Raw genomic sequence first — 14,380 nt, forward strand, 5'->3', positions numbered from 1 at the left:
AAAAAAAAAAAAAAAAAAGTTAAGGTCAGATCCTTAACCTGAAACCCAAGGTTCAAATATGGTCCATTATTTTTAAAACTACACTTTTCTAGTTAGCTCATTCTTTGTAATGCTTATTTAAAGAAAGCGCACATGCGTGGGGCAGGGAGGACAGAGATTTGAGGCTGAGGGCACAGAGCCTGATGCAGGGCTTTGTACCCACAAACCATGATTATCAAGGCCTGAGCCAAAGTCAGACATTTCAGTGACTGAGCAGCCCAGGCGCTCCAATACAGTTAGATGATTTAACAATACAGTTAGATCATTTAAATCAGGGTCCAAACAAGCTCCACACACATCACTTGCTTGACTGATCTTTTGATTCTTTAATCAGACCTCGAAAGGGCTCCCTGCTCTTTCTCCTTGTCCTTTATTTAAGAAATTGGGTTATAACTTTGTTTTATATCATTTCCCACATTCTGAATTCGACCAACTGCATCTTCATGATGTCGTTTAACATACCAAGATCCCATCCTTAAAATGTGGAAAATAACTTCCAAGTGGGGAAGTGATTTATCCAAGGCCACCTGGCAGTTAAGCAGCAGGATCGGGGTTACAACGCACGTGGCCAGGCTGCAAGGCCTGTGCCCTAGCACTGCAGCCAAGACTCCCCCAATTCACTGCTGCCCACAATTCTGTGTGCTAGGCCCTAGCGGAGGTGGGGCCACGGTGATGAGCAATCTCATCCAAACCCTGCTCTCTTAGAGCAGCTGTGGACCCACAATGCAGAGATGGAGATGCTCTTCAAATCCCCCCTGCAGACCGAAGCGACCAACTGGTAGCTGGACTCAGGGCTTTCAGCAAACAAGGTGACTTGACCTGAGCGGAAGTCACGAGAGGCTTCGTTGAGAAGCGACAGCTGAACAGGGATACAAAGAGCTGTTACACATAAACCAAGGTGTCGTCAGAGACTAGGGAACAGCCTGGGCAAAAGCCCAGTGCCAGGGGGCCATCCAGCAAGAATGAGGCGTGAGAAGAGGCCGCTGTGGCTAGAGTGGGAAGCACAGTGCACAACAAGTCTGGAACAAGGGGCAGGAAAGAGACTTTGGTCTTTATGCCAAGACCAAATGGAAGTTGTTACCAGAAAACGAGAGAAAGTTGTACTTTAAAAAGATCCAAAGAACCTGGTGGAGACAGACACGTAAGTAAACCAGTTAGATGGTTACTGTATGTCCAGATGAGAGGCAACCTGAGTGGTAAGAAACATGGAGAAAAGGGTCAGATCTGGGACATTCAGAGAGTAACAGGGACTGGTCGTGGTGACAGACTGAAGAGAGGAGGAAAGAAAGTGTTAAAACAAACTAGGTGGCAACAACAGAGACCATGACTTGCAAGGCTACATGGCCAAGTTCCAGTGAAGGAAACATCCAAGGAGAGCAGATGGGTGGGTGGGTAGGAAGAGGTAATTCTGAATGAGGTTTGGACACTGGGTCTGAGATGCCTTGGAGGCATCTGAGAAGGGACCGAAAGGCAGCCCTAGTGAGTCAGTGCTCAGAGAGCTCTCGGCTGGATATCCAGGCCTTTAGATGTCCGACATCTGCACAACAGCCCCAAGGAAATGTCCCACTCCAGGGAGTAAGGTCCAAAATGACAAGATTCCTCACCTCACGGGTGTAGAAGGAAAGACCATGTCTTCCAACTACAACGTCCTTACTCCAACAAGAAAGGGCCACTTGAGACTGAGGTGACCCTCTGTGAAGTCTGGTTGATGACTGACTGCAAGCGGTCTGTCCTCCCACGCAGCTGGTGGCGGGGCCTGAGTGCGCTCCCCTGAGCAGTGAGCAGCCCGCGGTACGTGGCCTCCCTTCCCGCCAAGCCTCACCCCATGCAGTACTTCTTACGTGCCTAAACCAAACACAGTGCTTGACCGACTTCGTGGGCTAAAAACGTGAACCACCCCACCTTCCCCAATGAGAATCTTGAGCTGGATCAGTGGGAGAGAAACACAAGAGGGTTTGAAGAAAAAGAGATGGGAGAGGAAGACAGACTTACACATTTTTAGCTCTGTCTCCACTTCCTGCTGTCGCCGCTCAATCTTTTCCCGTCTCTGTCAGGAAAAAGTTGGACAACTGAATGCGGACAAAAGTGCCCTGATGTCAGGGAACATCCTGGAGAGAATGAAAGTGGCAAAAAGACACGTGGCCAAGAGACGAAAATTACATACCTTCCTCTCCATGCGTTCCTCCCGGGTTTCTGCTCGAGTTGGGGGAGGGGCATCTCGAGGGTCCTGGGAACAAGGAGAAAGGTGACAGGGTAGGAGAGACAAGGGGAAACTGCAAGGTACACCCATCTAGAAAACACAATACCTCAGCCACTCACTAACAAGGAAATATGGACAATTCCCAGGCCAGTGGAGTTGGGGGAACAGCGTCAAAACACGGTCCACAGAACAATGCCATTCACCAACTGTTCCTGGTCTGTGACCAGCAGAGTAATCAGAAGATTCAGAAACTTCTACAGCAATCTCACAGAGTACTTTCATGCCCGCTGAAATTAATAAAAACTTGATCTTGGGGCGCCTGGGTGGCTTAGCCGGTTAGGTGTCAGACTTCAGCTCAGATCACAAACTCATGGTTGATGAGTTCAAGCCTTGCCTTGGGCTCTGTGTTGACAGCTCGGAGGCTGGAGCCCGCTTTGGATTTTGTGTCTCCCTCTCTCTCTGCCCTTCCCCTGCTTGTGCACACGCACACTCGTACACTATCTCCTCTCTAAAATAAATGTAGTTAAGAAATAAAAGGGGCGGGGCGCCTGGGTGGCTCAGTCGGTTAAGCATCTGACAGGCTCAGGTCATGACCTCACGGTTATGGGTTCAAGCCCCGCGTTGGGCTCTGTGCTGACAGCCAGCTCAGAGCCTGGAGGCTGCTTCAGATTCTGTTTCCTTCTCTCTCTGACCCTCCCCTGCTCACCATCTGTCTGTCTGTCTCTCTCCCAGAAATAAATAAAACATTGGGGCGCCTGGGTGGCTCAGTCAGTAAAGCGTCCAGCTTCGGCTCAGGTCATGATCTCGCAGTTCATGGGTTCAAGCCCCGCGTTGGGCTCTGCTGATAGCTAGCTCAGAGCCTGGACCCTGTTTCAGATTCTGTATCTCCCCCTCTCTCTGACCCTCCCCTGCTCACGCTGTCTCTCTCTCTCTCTCTCAGATATATATAAAACGTTAAAAAAAATTTTTTTAAAATAAAACACTTTTTAAAAAAGGAAATAAAACATTAAAAAATAAAAACTTGATCTTTTATTCTGTGATCTTTCTTTAAAGATACGAGGAAAATGACAGGCAGAGAAGGACAAATATCATATGTTTGCACGTATAGGAGGATTAGGAGGAACCTGACGGAGGAACAAGGGGGAGAAGAAGGGGGAAATGGTGGGGGAAAGGGAGAGAGGCAAACCATGAGAGACTCTTGAATGCTGACAANCTTCAGCTTCCCTTTCTTACGTGACGCCAGAACTTTCCACTTCTGACTTCTGGCTGAGTGCCAGCGTTTCTCAGGTGTGCTCTGATGCACCTTACAAGGTGGATGTGGCTGTGCCAGTTGTACAAATGAAAAACAAAAACCAAAACAAAACCAAAACACGGAGGCCCCGGGGCCCAAGTTACTTATTTGTGTTTTCCCTGCATTTACAGAGCTGCAATCCTCAAGCCCACTTGAACATCATCCTAGTAGTAACACAACTGGTCAACACGGTAACGCCAACGTTCTGGCGACTACTTGGCGGCAAGCCCTGTAACGAGTGCTGCAGTTAATTCTCCACTGATATTGTGAGAAAAATATCATCCCTTGACTAAAAACGAAGAAATCCACTAAGAGAATACACCACTGGCCCAAGGTCACAGGGCTGATCCGTGACGTGCCAAGGTCTGCCTGACCCTAGAACCTGAATCTTCAGCTGCCGGTTACTGCATTTTCACAAAAACCCTGCAAGAAACGCATGATCAACCCCATTTAAGACACAGAAACCGAAGATCAGAGAGAGTAAGTCCCCCGCCTAAATTACCGAGCTAGAAAGTGGCCAGAAACTGGTGTCCCAAATACAGCTCACCGGCCTCTGAACCCAAACCACTCCGGGTCTGCTCGGCCAACTCACCTCAAACTCTCGGATGTAGGGTGCAATGCCACAGTAAGGTTGATTGTGGTGTTTCTCATGTGGCAGTTTCTCCAAGGGTGGCAGGTACGGGATAGGGTCACGGGGAGCAAAGAGGGCCAAAAGGTTGGGTGGCAGGAACTGGGTCATCTTGCCAAGTCTGAAAGGAGAAGAGCCTCGTGTTAGGCTTACTGGGTGAAGATGAAGCCCCTACAATTCCCCCAAAAACAGAAAGAAGAGTAAGATCTCAGTATTAAGATAGGTCTGTAAGAACATGGAACGATCGTACGGCTCAGTGGAAAGGAGGAAATCTGAACGAGAAATATCAAGTTCTTGGGGAGAGGCTGTTGTGAGGGCGAGGCCGGTGAGGGAAACAATGACTGAAAAAGAACCGATGAGGAGCTGAGTCTCAGGGTCCCGAGCAAGGAGCCGTGTGGCTGAGAAGCCCCCTGTAAGCTGGGGGGAGGAGGGGCGGGGGGAGGCTCAAGGATCCTTACGAGGAGGGCCCAAAGCAATGGCGGCGTGGGTGGTCCCGCACCTTGGAGAACAGGTTATGGGGGCGAAGGTCACAAGAAGTCCCCGATCAAGGGAAGAAGCGCATAAGCAACAAGCCCCTTGAGCCAGGGGCTTGTGGGTAATAGACCTAGGCCCCCAAAGACGAAAGGAATTATGGGTAAGGGTCCAGGAGGCCGCGGAGGCGAGGAAGAAAAAGGCAACACACCGCAAGGGCCTGTGGGTAAGGGACCGCGGGTGAGCTGTGGGAAGAGGGCCTCAGTGCCCAGAGGACTCTGGGTAAGGGGTGCAGAAGGGTCCTGCGGCGGTGGCGCGGGAAGAGGGCCCGGCCGCGGGGAAACGACAAGGGCCCACCGCACGGGGTTGTGGGTAGCGGCCCCGCACCCGGTAAGGCCACTCAGTCTCACTCACCCGCCGCGCGGCGCCCTCCTCGGCCTGGCGACGGTCCGGGGGCTCGCGGCGGCTGCGGCGGCCCCTCAGCAGCAGGGACTCCCGGTCTGGCTTCGACTCCGGCGGCGTCCGCGTCGGTCTCCCTCAGTCGCCCGCCCACCGCGCGTACCAGGCCGCTGCTCACGAGCCCGCGCGGCCTCGGCTCGCGACAGGGGCAGGGGGTGGAGCCAGCCTCAAATCCCTCCGCCGTCTCCGCTGCGCACGCGCGGCGCGAGCCAGAACAACCCACACACAGGGACCTGCCGGCGCCGCTGGCACTGCGCACGCGCGAGGTCACTTCCCCGCCCACGGGCACCTTAAACTCCTTTGCCGCGGCGGGCTGCAGGACGCAGTGCGCACGCGGGTACCGCACCAAGCCCCAGCCCCCACCACCTTCCGCTCTGGGCTCCAACCGCCTCTGTGCGCGAGACTCCGCGATGCTCCGCCCCTTTCCCCTAACACACTTCCCGGATTTTGTACGCATGCGTGCGTTGTACGACAAAATACCCCTCCGCCGCTTTGCAAAGAGTCCGTATGTGATTGATGTTACATTGAAGGCTACCTGTTAGATCAGTAATTGTTCACCCAGCGCCTAGAGTAATGCTAGGCACTGCTTGGGCTCTGGAGATTCAGCACATGACCAAGGCAAAGTGTTTTTCTTCTTGGAGCTTACGTTGTACTGGGGAGATGATAAAGGCATTTAAAAAAGAATAAATTGAGGTTTGTGGCCAGCACAATAAAGAAAAATAGTGCAGGGGAGCCTGGGTGGCTCAGTCCGTTAAGCATCCGCTCAGGTCATGATCTCCAGGTTTGTGAGTTCTGCTCCGCATGGGGCTCTGTGCTGACACCGCGGACCCTGGAGCCTGGTTCAGGTTGTGTTTCCCTCGCTCTCTGCCCCTCCCCCACTCACTGTGTGTGTGTGTGTGTGTGTGTGTGTGTGTGTGTGTGTGTCTCAAAAATAAACATTTAAAATTTTTTTAAAAATAATAGGAATAATCCTGGGGCACCCGGCTGGTTCGGTCTGTTGAGTGTCCCACTTGGGCTAAGGTTATCATCTCACACTTCCAGAGATCTAGCCCCGCATAAGTCTTGCTGCTGTCAGCCTGTCAGTGCAGAACCCACTTCAGATCCTCTGCCCCCCTCTTTCTCCTCCTCCCCCGCTTGTGCTCTCCCCAAAATAAATACATTTTAAAATTATAATAGTAATACTCAGTATTCCTTGACTGTAGGCTGAGCAACTGGGTGATTGATGGTGCCATTGATTTTATTTAATTTTGTAAATGTTTTTATTTTATTTTTGGGAGAGAGCTAGAGCATGAGCAGGGGAGGGGCAGAGAGAGAGAGACACACACACACACACAGAATCCGATACAGGTTTCAGGCCCTGAGCTGTCAACACAGAGCCCGATGGGGCTCCTGGGTGGCTCAGTTGGTTAAGCATCTGACTTCGGCTCAGGTCATGATCTCACGGTTCGTGGGTTTGAGGCCCGCGTCAGGTTCTGTGCTGAACACTTGCTCAGAGCCTGGAGCCTGTTTCAGATTCTGTGTCTCCTTCTCTCTCTGCCCCTCCCCCACTCACGCTCTGTCTTACTCTGTCTCTCAAAAATAAATAAATGTAAAACAATTTAATTTAAAAAACCCCACAGAGCCCAATGGTGGGCTCGAACTCACAGGCCATGAGATAATGACCTGAGCCAAAGTCAAACTCTTAACCAACTGAGCCACCCAGGCACCCCCGTGCCATTGATTTCGAGAGAGGAGATGGGGATGGAGGGGGGTTATTGAGGAGGGCTCACGGTTGACCTCACAGCTCTGGGTTTGGACATGGCAAAGATGTCTGTTTGACACTCAGGTGCTGTTGTCACATTGGAGTGCATGACAGCCACAGAGGAGTCTGGGGCTGGAACCCTAGATCTGGCAGCCCTTGGGTTAGAGTTGGTATTTGAAGCCATGGGACTGAATGAACTCACGTGGGAGACGAGAGAAGCTAAGATGGGGAATAGAAGAAGTGTGAGGACTGAGTCCCAAGGCTCCCCACCCCTGACAGTTCAGAAACAGCAGGAAGACCCAGCAAAGGGGACCGAGCAGGAGTGACTGCAAATGTGGGAAGAAAACGGCGCCTGGGTGGCTCCGTCAGCTCATCATCTGACTTCAGCTCAGGTCATGATCTCGCAGTTGATGGGTTTGAGCTCCACGTGTGAGCCTGCTTGGGATTCTCTCCCTCTTACTATTTGTCCCTCCCCCATTCTCTCTTTCAAAATAAATAAAAAACTTTTTTTTTAAAGGTTTTTTTCTTTTTTTTTTTTTAATGTAAGAAGGGCGCCTGGGTGGCTCAGTCGGTTGAGTGTCCGATTCTTGGTTTCATCTCTGGTCATGATGTCACAGTTTGTGAGTTTGAGCCTCACATGGGGCTCTGCGCTGACAGTGCGGAACCTGCTTGGGATTCTCTCTCCCTTTCTCTCTGCCCCTCCCCTGCTCACTCTCTCTGGTTCTCTCAAAATAGATAAACTTAAAACAATTTATTTAATTTTTTAAAAAATTTTTAATGTTTTATTTATTTCTAGGAGAGAGAGAGAGAGAGAGAGAGAGACAGCGTGAGCAGGGGAGGGGCAGAGAGAGAGGGAGTCACAGACTGAAACAGGCTCCAGGCTCTGAGCTGGCAGTCAGCACAGAGCCCTACGCGGGGCTTGAACCTACGAACCGCGAGATCGTGACCTAAGCGAAAGTCGGACGCTTAACCGACTGAGCCACCCAGGCGCCCCACAACTTATTTAATTAAGAAAGTTGTTTTTTGTTTTTTTTTTTTTGTTTTTTTTTTAATGTAAGGAAAACACTAGGAGACTTGGGTATCCAGGGAGTCAAGAAGGCAAGTGCTTCAGGAGGCAGAGTTCGAGTCTAGTGCTGCCGAGGAATGCGACAGATCCCAGCTGAGGTCTGGCAACTGTGGGTGACCTGACAAGGCAGGGGGAAATCTGGTGAAGACCTCTGGGGGGGTAAAAGGCTTTAAAGAGGTTTTGTGGCAACGGGAGCAGAGAGAGACAGTAATACCAGGGGAGGGAGGTGAAGTCAAGGAAGATTTTGTTTTTTTTTTTTAAATATAAAAGAAAGGGTGTCTGGCCGGCTCAGTTCATAGAGTGCGTGACCCTTAATCTCCAGGTCATGAGTTCAAGCCCCACGCTGGGTGTGAAGCCAACAGAAAAGAAAAAAGAAAAGACATTAAGAAAGTCTTGTGTTACAAAAAATTAAATAAGGGGCGCCTGGGTGCTTCAGTCGGTTGGGCGGCCGACTTCAGCTCAGGTCATGATCTCACTGTTCGTGGGTTCGAGCCCTGCGTCGGGCTCTGTGCTCAGAGCTAGCTCAGAGCCTGGAGCCTGTTTCGGATATTGTGTCTCCCTCTGTCTCTGACCCTCCCCTTCTCATGCTCTCTCTCTCTCAGAAATAAATGTTAAGAAAAGTTTTTAAAAAATTAGGGGCGCCTGGGTGGCTTAGTCGGTTAAGCGTCCGACTTTCGCTTAGGTCATGATCTCGCAGTTCGTGGGTTCGCGCCCCGCGTCGGGCTCTGTGCTGACTGCCAGCTCAGAGCCTGGAGCCTGCTTCAGTCTGTGACTCCCTCTCTCTCTGACCCTCCCCTGCTCACGCTGTCTCTCTCTCTCTCCTAGAAAAAAAAAAATTAAATAAAAAATAAAAGCCTTATGATGTAATTGTCTCCTGATGGGGGAAAAAAAAGTTAAGTGTCCATTTATCATACAACCCCGGCAAGCCTATTCTTTTTTTCAGTTTTTTAAATGTTTATTTATTATTGTTTTATGTTTGTTTATTTTTTTAAAAAAAGAGAGACAGCACGAGTAGAGGAGTAGGGGCAGAGACCAAAGGAGACACAGAGTCTGAAGCAGGCTCCAGGCTCCGAGCTGTCAGCACAGAGCCCAACGTAGGGCTCAAACTCNTGGACGCTTAACCGACTAAGCCACCCAGGCGCCCCTATTTATTTAATTTTTTAAAATGTCTTTATTTTGAGAGACAGAACATGAGCCAGGGAGGGGCAGAGAGAGAGGGAGACACAGAATCTGAAGCAGGCTCCAGGCTCTGAGCTGTCAGCACCGAGCCCGACACGGGGATTGAACTCACAGACTGTGAGATCATGACCTGAGCCAAAGTGAGATGCCTAACCGACCGAGGCACCCCTGTTTATTTATTTTTAACAGAAAGAGACAGAGTTCAAGTGGGGGAGGGACAGGGAGAGAGGGAGACACAGAATCCAAAGCAGGGATCAGGCTCTGAGCTGTCAGCACAGAGCCAGATGCGGGGCTTAAGCTTATGGACTGTGAGATCATGACCTGAGCCAACATCAGACCTTTAACCGACTGAGCTACCCAGGGGCCCTGCAGCAAACCCATTCTTATTACTTATTGGAGAGATCTGAAAACACATTCGCAGGTAAACACATACATGGGTGTTTTTGAATGTTTTATTCATTTTTGAGAAAGAGAGCGTGAGCGGGAGATGGACAGAGAGAGAGGGGCAGAGGATCCGAAGTGGGCTCTGTGCTGACAGGCTGACAGCAGCGAACCTGACGTGGGGCCCGAACTCACGAACTGTGAGATCATGACTTGAGCCGAAGTTGGACGCTCAACTGATTGTCACCCAGGCGCCCCTCTACATGGATTTTCATTGCGGCTTTATTCATAATCATCAAAACCGAAATGGAACTCAAATGTCTACACTGTGGATGGGTAAACAAATGAGCACCAATCCGTGACTTGGAATACTACTGACTCACAGACACGACTGGAAACAATCTTCGATGCGTTTTGCTAAGCGAAAGAAGCCTGATTCACAAGGCTCCACGCTGTATGGTTTTGTTTCTTTGACATTCTGGAAAAGACAACCCCGCAGGAACAGAGGGAGAGAAAACAGAGCAGTGGCTTCTGGGAGCTGGAAGTTGGGAACCGGTTGGCTAGAAAGGGCAAGAGGCAACTTTCAAGGAGTGACAGAGCGATTCGGTGTTTTGATTTGTACTGGCAGTCACGTGGCTGTACGCGCTGGCCGGAACTCACAAAAATACACTATGAAGGGTGATTTTGATTGTAGGTCAAGTCAACCTCAATAAACATGACTGAACAAAAGAGACGGCTCTCCAAACATTCATTCATTACAAACGGAAAAAATAGTAACAGTGGAGAAACCCAGCAGATATTACTGTACCCAACTGATCTAAGTTAATAAACACCTGCAGTTAGACATATCATGTGTCTACAATATATGATGGGAAGGGAATTTCACTTCTGTGGTATACCCCCCTCCCCCAAGAAAAACCCTCTATAGTCATTCTCTAGTCAAGATCAAACACCAGATAAACAAATTGAAGGACAATCTACAGTATAAATGACCAGTATTCTTAAAAAGTGTTGAGTTCATGGTTCGTGGGGTGCCTGGGTGGTTCAGTCGGCGGCTGGACTCAAAAGTTGAGTTGGCTCCAACTCAAAAAAGTTGAGGGGCTCCAACTCAAAAATGAACACATGAACCATGAGATCGTGACCTGAGCCGAAAATCAAGAGTTGGATGCTTAACCGGCTGAGCCACCCAGCGGCCCCCCTTCCTCCCTCTTTAAAGATGGCACTGTCACATCTTCTCTCTGACCTTTACTCCTATCCTCACATCTTCTATGAATCTGACCTTCCCACCCTCCTCTTACAGAAACCCTTAGGATTACATTGGGCCCACCCAGATCATCCAGGGAATCTCCCCAACTTAAGAGCCTTGAATTAATCACATCCACAAAGTCTCACTTTTGCCATATGATGTCACAGATTCAAAGGTCCCCAGGATTAGGAGGTGGACATCTTTAGGGCTTCTGCTAGCTTCTGTGTTTTCAGTGGGATGAGGAGTGAGGTGATCAGCTTCCTGCGGGTGAGGAGCTCCAGGGTGCTGTGGGGGATTGAAGAAGAAAGATGGGTTAACAGGCATCTTGGGGAGGCAGAGGGTACCCTAATGAGGGAAATGTACCAGGGTCACAGGCAGGGCTTGGGATGTGGGGTCCAGCCCCCCCCGCCCCCTCCCCATCAAGGCTCCCCAGGGAGGCACAGAGTAGATGAGAGAAGGATTTACCAGAAGGACTTGGATTCAGCTACAAGTGTGCCCTGGAGGGGGTCATAAGCCAAGGGAGTTTAAGACATGGGAAAGTGAGGGATTTTATGGGTGGCCCGTGGGACAGTGGAAGCAGGAAAAGAAGGAAGAGAGGACAAGGTGGGGGAGCCAGAGGCAATGAAAAGACAACAGGGTCGGGGCGTCTGGGGGGCTTAGTCGGTTAAGCATCTGACTTCGGCTGAGGTCGTGATCTCATGGTTCATGGGTTCGAGCCCTGCGTCGGGCTCGGTGCTGACAGCTCAGAGCCTGGAGCCTGCTTCAGATTCTTTCTGAGTCTCCCTCTCTCTCTGCTCCTCCCCCACTCACGCTCTGTTTCTCTTGGTCTTTCAAAACCGAATAAACATTTAAAAATTTTAAAAGAAAAGAGAACAGGGTCAATGCACTCTATGTGCTGGCAGGTTCGAAAGTCTTTCAATTCAGTTGATGGGGAAAAGGAGAGCACGGGATGATAAACAAACAGTTTGGAGGGTATGTCATTACTAGTAAGGACAAGAACAAGGGTATGACCATGAAAGCGGGTGGCCCGTGTAGGGGGTGACGAATGAACAAAGTATCTGTGAGGGTTACCAAAAATGTTCTCGGGTGGATTGGGGTGGATGTACTACTCCTAGGAATACACAAAAAACCCGGTGTCATACAGGTTAAATGGTTGGATTTTACGATATGTGAATTGTGGCTTCATAAAACTTCCAAAAAAAAAAAAAAAGATCATAGATGGCTGCGGTAGGCGAGAGAGCGAGCTGGGTGGACGTGATGGGCTCAGTGTACCAAGAGGCCATGTTTCCATGATCTGTTGCCACGGTGTTTCTAATAAACCACCCAAAGACTGTGTGGTCGAAAACAACAAGGATCATTTACGACAGTCCCGGGTCTGCAGTCCCGACAGGGCTTGGAGGTGGGCAGTGTGGCCTGAGGGAGGTCTTAGCTCTGCTCCCTGAGCGTCAGCGGGACAGGAGAACGTGGTCCTTCAGGTGGCTCAGTCACAAGCCTGATTTACGATCAGCTGTGAGTTTAGTCTCAGCCGGGGGCCAGGAACCTAGCGGCCTCTCCACACGGACCTCACCATCTGGCCTGGCCTGCGCAGGTGTCCCAAGGAAAAGAGCGGGGCCGAAAGTGGCCTTTTTTTTTTTTTAATGTTTATTTATTTTTGAGAGAGAGAGAGCACAAGTTGGGGAGGAGCAGAGAGAGAGGGAGACACAGAATCCGAAGCAGGCTCTAGGCTCTGAGAAGTCAGCACAGAGCCAGACGCAGGGGTCGAACTCAGAACCACGAGATCATGACCTAAGCTGAAGAGGGACGCTTAACTGACTGAGCCACCCAGGCGCCCCTATGACAGTAGTTTTAGAAGGGGGAATAGGAAGCCAGGTTCTCAAATCTTCCATGAAAGAGGAGGAGTGGCCAGAAGGGAAGGGATGAGTTCAGTAAGGAAGGACGGGAAAGTGTCCGTGGGTAGCTTAAGCTTCAAAAGAGCTGGGGGAGGGGGTGCCTGGCTGGCTGGGTGGAGCATGAGACTCTTGATCTTGGGGTTGTGAGTTCAAACCCCATGGTGGTGGGTATAGAGCTTACTTTAAAAAGATTTAAAAGTCAGTGGGAGGAAGAACGGTCTAGAAACGGCAAAAAGGAGCACCTGGGAAAGGAGGGTGTAAAGTATGAGGGTGTAAGGCAGGGCTGCAGGGAGAAGGGTTCAGTTCACAGAGTTCAGACACCACAAAGACGAGTCTCCTTGTGGGTCTCTGAGAATGACAGAAACACAGACACACAGAGAGGTAAGACAGAGACCCAGAAAGAGGGACACAAAATCCAGAAGGAGGGTGACATTGCTTCCCAGAAACTGTACACAGGAGGGGGCCGGCATTCGGAGGGAGTCGCCGCCTTAGTGCTTCTCTGCACTTGGCCGGTAGAGGGCGCGCGGGACCCCATTCCCTGGAGTCCGGGTAACCTATCCCCACTTCTCCCCAAACCTATCAGCCGCGGCTATTTTTACGCGATGTCATAGGATACCGGTGGCTGGAAGGCCACCGTCTGTCTGTCCTTTGGTCCCTTCGAGTGACCCTGCGGCATCTCCCCAGCCCACCCCGCCACCTGTCCCTGGCAGGCTCGGCCTCCGTTTGCACTATCCAGGGTGACAGCTCCGCCTTCACTGTGTCTCAATGTCTGCCTGACCGAGAATACAGGTGGAGACCTTGGCGACGGAAAGGGGTGTGGGGCGCACACGCTCACGGCTTGCAGCTGCTGGAGCGTCTCCGGGACGGGGCAACCACCAGGCCAGTGGCAGAGCCGATCTACAGTTAAGGTCAGAAAGAGATTCAGAGATAGGACTCCAGAGACCCGGAGTTCTCCAGAGGCCCTGAGACAGACACTCGCAATAACTCAGAAATGCAAGGAAAGAGACCCAAAGTGGGGGGCTCCCCCACGGAAACCCCGCGACAGAGACAGAGGGCTAAGAGATCATGAGAAGAAACCCCGACAGAGGCGGGAGACAGAGGTAAACAGAGGCACACCCCTAAGATACAAGAATCAAAGACGGAGATCCAGAGAGACCAAGACACAGACAACTGCCACAGGCCCCCAAGCACTGAATCCTCTAGAAGTGCGAAGCTCACTGGGATAGATACCCAGAGATACACCCCTCACCAGACACCCAAAGTGAAGACATAGCCAGACGCAGAGACGTAGAAGAGTACAGAAAGACGTGTTAGTAGTTTGTGACTGCAACACAGGGGCTGGGACATTCATAAAAAGAGACGAAAGACACCCCCGGCAACCCGGAGCGACGAGGAATAGAGATCCCAGGCGAGAGCGAGACACAGGGAAAGCGCAGCGCGGCCGCGGCTGGGGGGAAAGGGCGGGCGGCCGGGCAGAGGGCGCGCGGGCGCCCTCNGCCCCTTGCCCCCAGAGCGCCCCCTGCCCCGCCGCGCCTTCGCGCGCCAGCTCTGGCTGCTCTTCGAGTTCCCCGAGAGTTCGCAGGCCGCGCGCGTGCTCGCCGTCGTCTCCGTGCTCGTCATCCTCGTCTCCATCGTCGTCTTCTGCCTCGAGACGCTGCCCGACTTCCGCAACGACCGCGACAACCCGGGGCTCGCTGCGGTGGCGGCTGCTGGCCCGGTGAGGGGGCGGGTCCTGGGTGGAGAGAGGCGGGGCTTGGGAGGAGCTGAGCGGGGTCCACGGGGATCTGGCC

General features: G+C 51.4%; 2 protein-coding genes across 2 annotated transcripts in view; one reads left to right on the forward strand and one right to left on the reverse strand.

Annotated features, from left to right (window-relative positions):
* SNRNP70 (small nuclear ribonucleoprotein U1 subunit 70) overlaps positions 1 to 5,246 on the reverse strand; it is a 16,507-nt gene extending 11,261 nt beyond the window's left edge. The window contains 4 exon segments of the mRNA XM_077747502.1: positions 2,032 to 2,086; positions 2,204 to 2,266; positions 4,123 to 4,279; positions 5,044 to 5,246. Coding sequence (XP_077603628.1) covers positions 2,032 to 2,086; positions 2,204 to 2,266; positions 4,123 to 4,269 — 265 coding nt within the window. The 5' untranslated portion in view covers positions 4,270 to 4,279; positions 5,044 to 5,246.
* Positions 5,247 to 10,938: 5,692 nt separating this feature from the next.
* The window catches only part of KCNA7 (potassium voltage-gated channel subfamily A member 7), a 5,155-nt gene continuing 1,713 nt past the window's right edge, over positions 10,939 to 14,380 (forward strand). The window contains exons 1-2 of the mRNA XM_077747162.1: positions 10,939 to 10,968; positions 14,050 to 14,307. Coding sequence (XP_077603288.1) covers positions 10,939 to 10,968; positions 14,050 to 14,307 — 288 coding nt within the window. The remainder of the gene's footprint in view (positions 10,969 to 14,049; positions 14,308 to 14,380) is intronic.

This window comes from Crocuta crocuta, unplaced genomic scaffold (assembly GCF_008692635.1).
Source record: "Crocuta crocuta isolate KB4526 unplaced genomic scaffold, BGI_CrCroc_1.0 scaffold334, whole genome shotgun sequence".
NCBI lineage: Eukaryota > Metazoa > Chordata > Mammalia > Carnivora > Hyaenidae > Crocuta > Crocuta crocuta.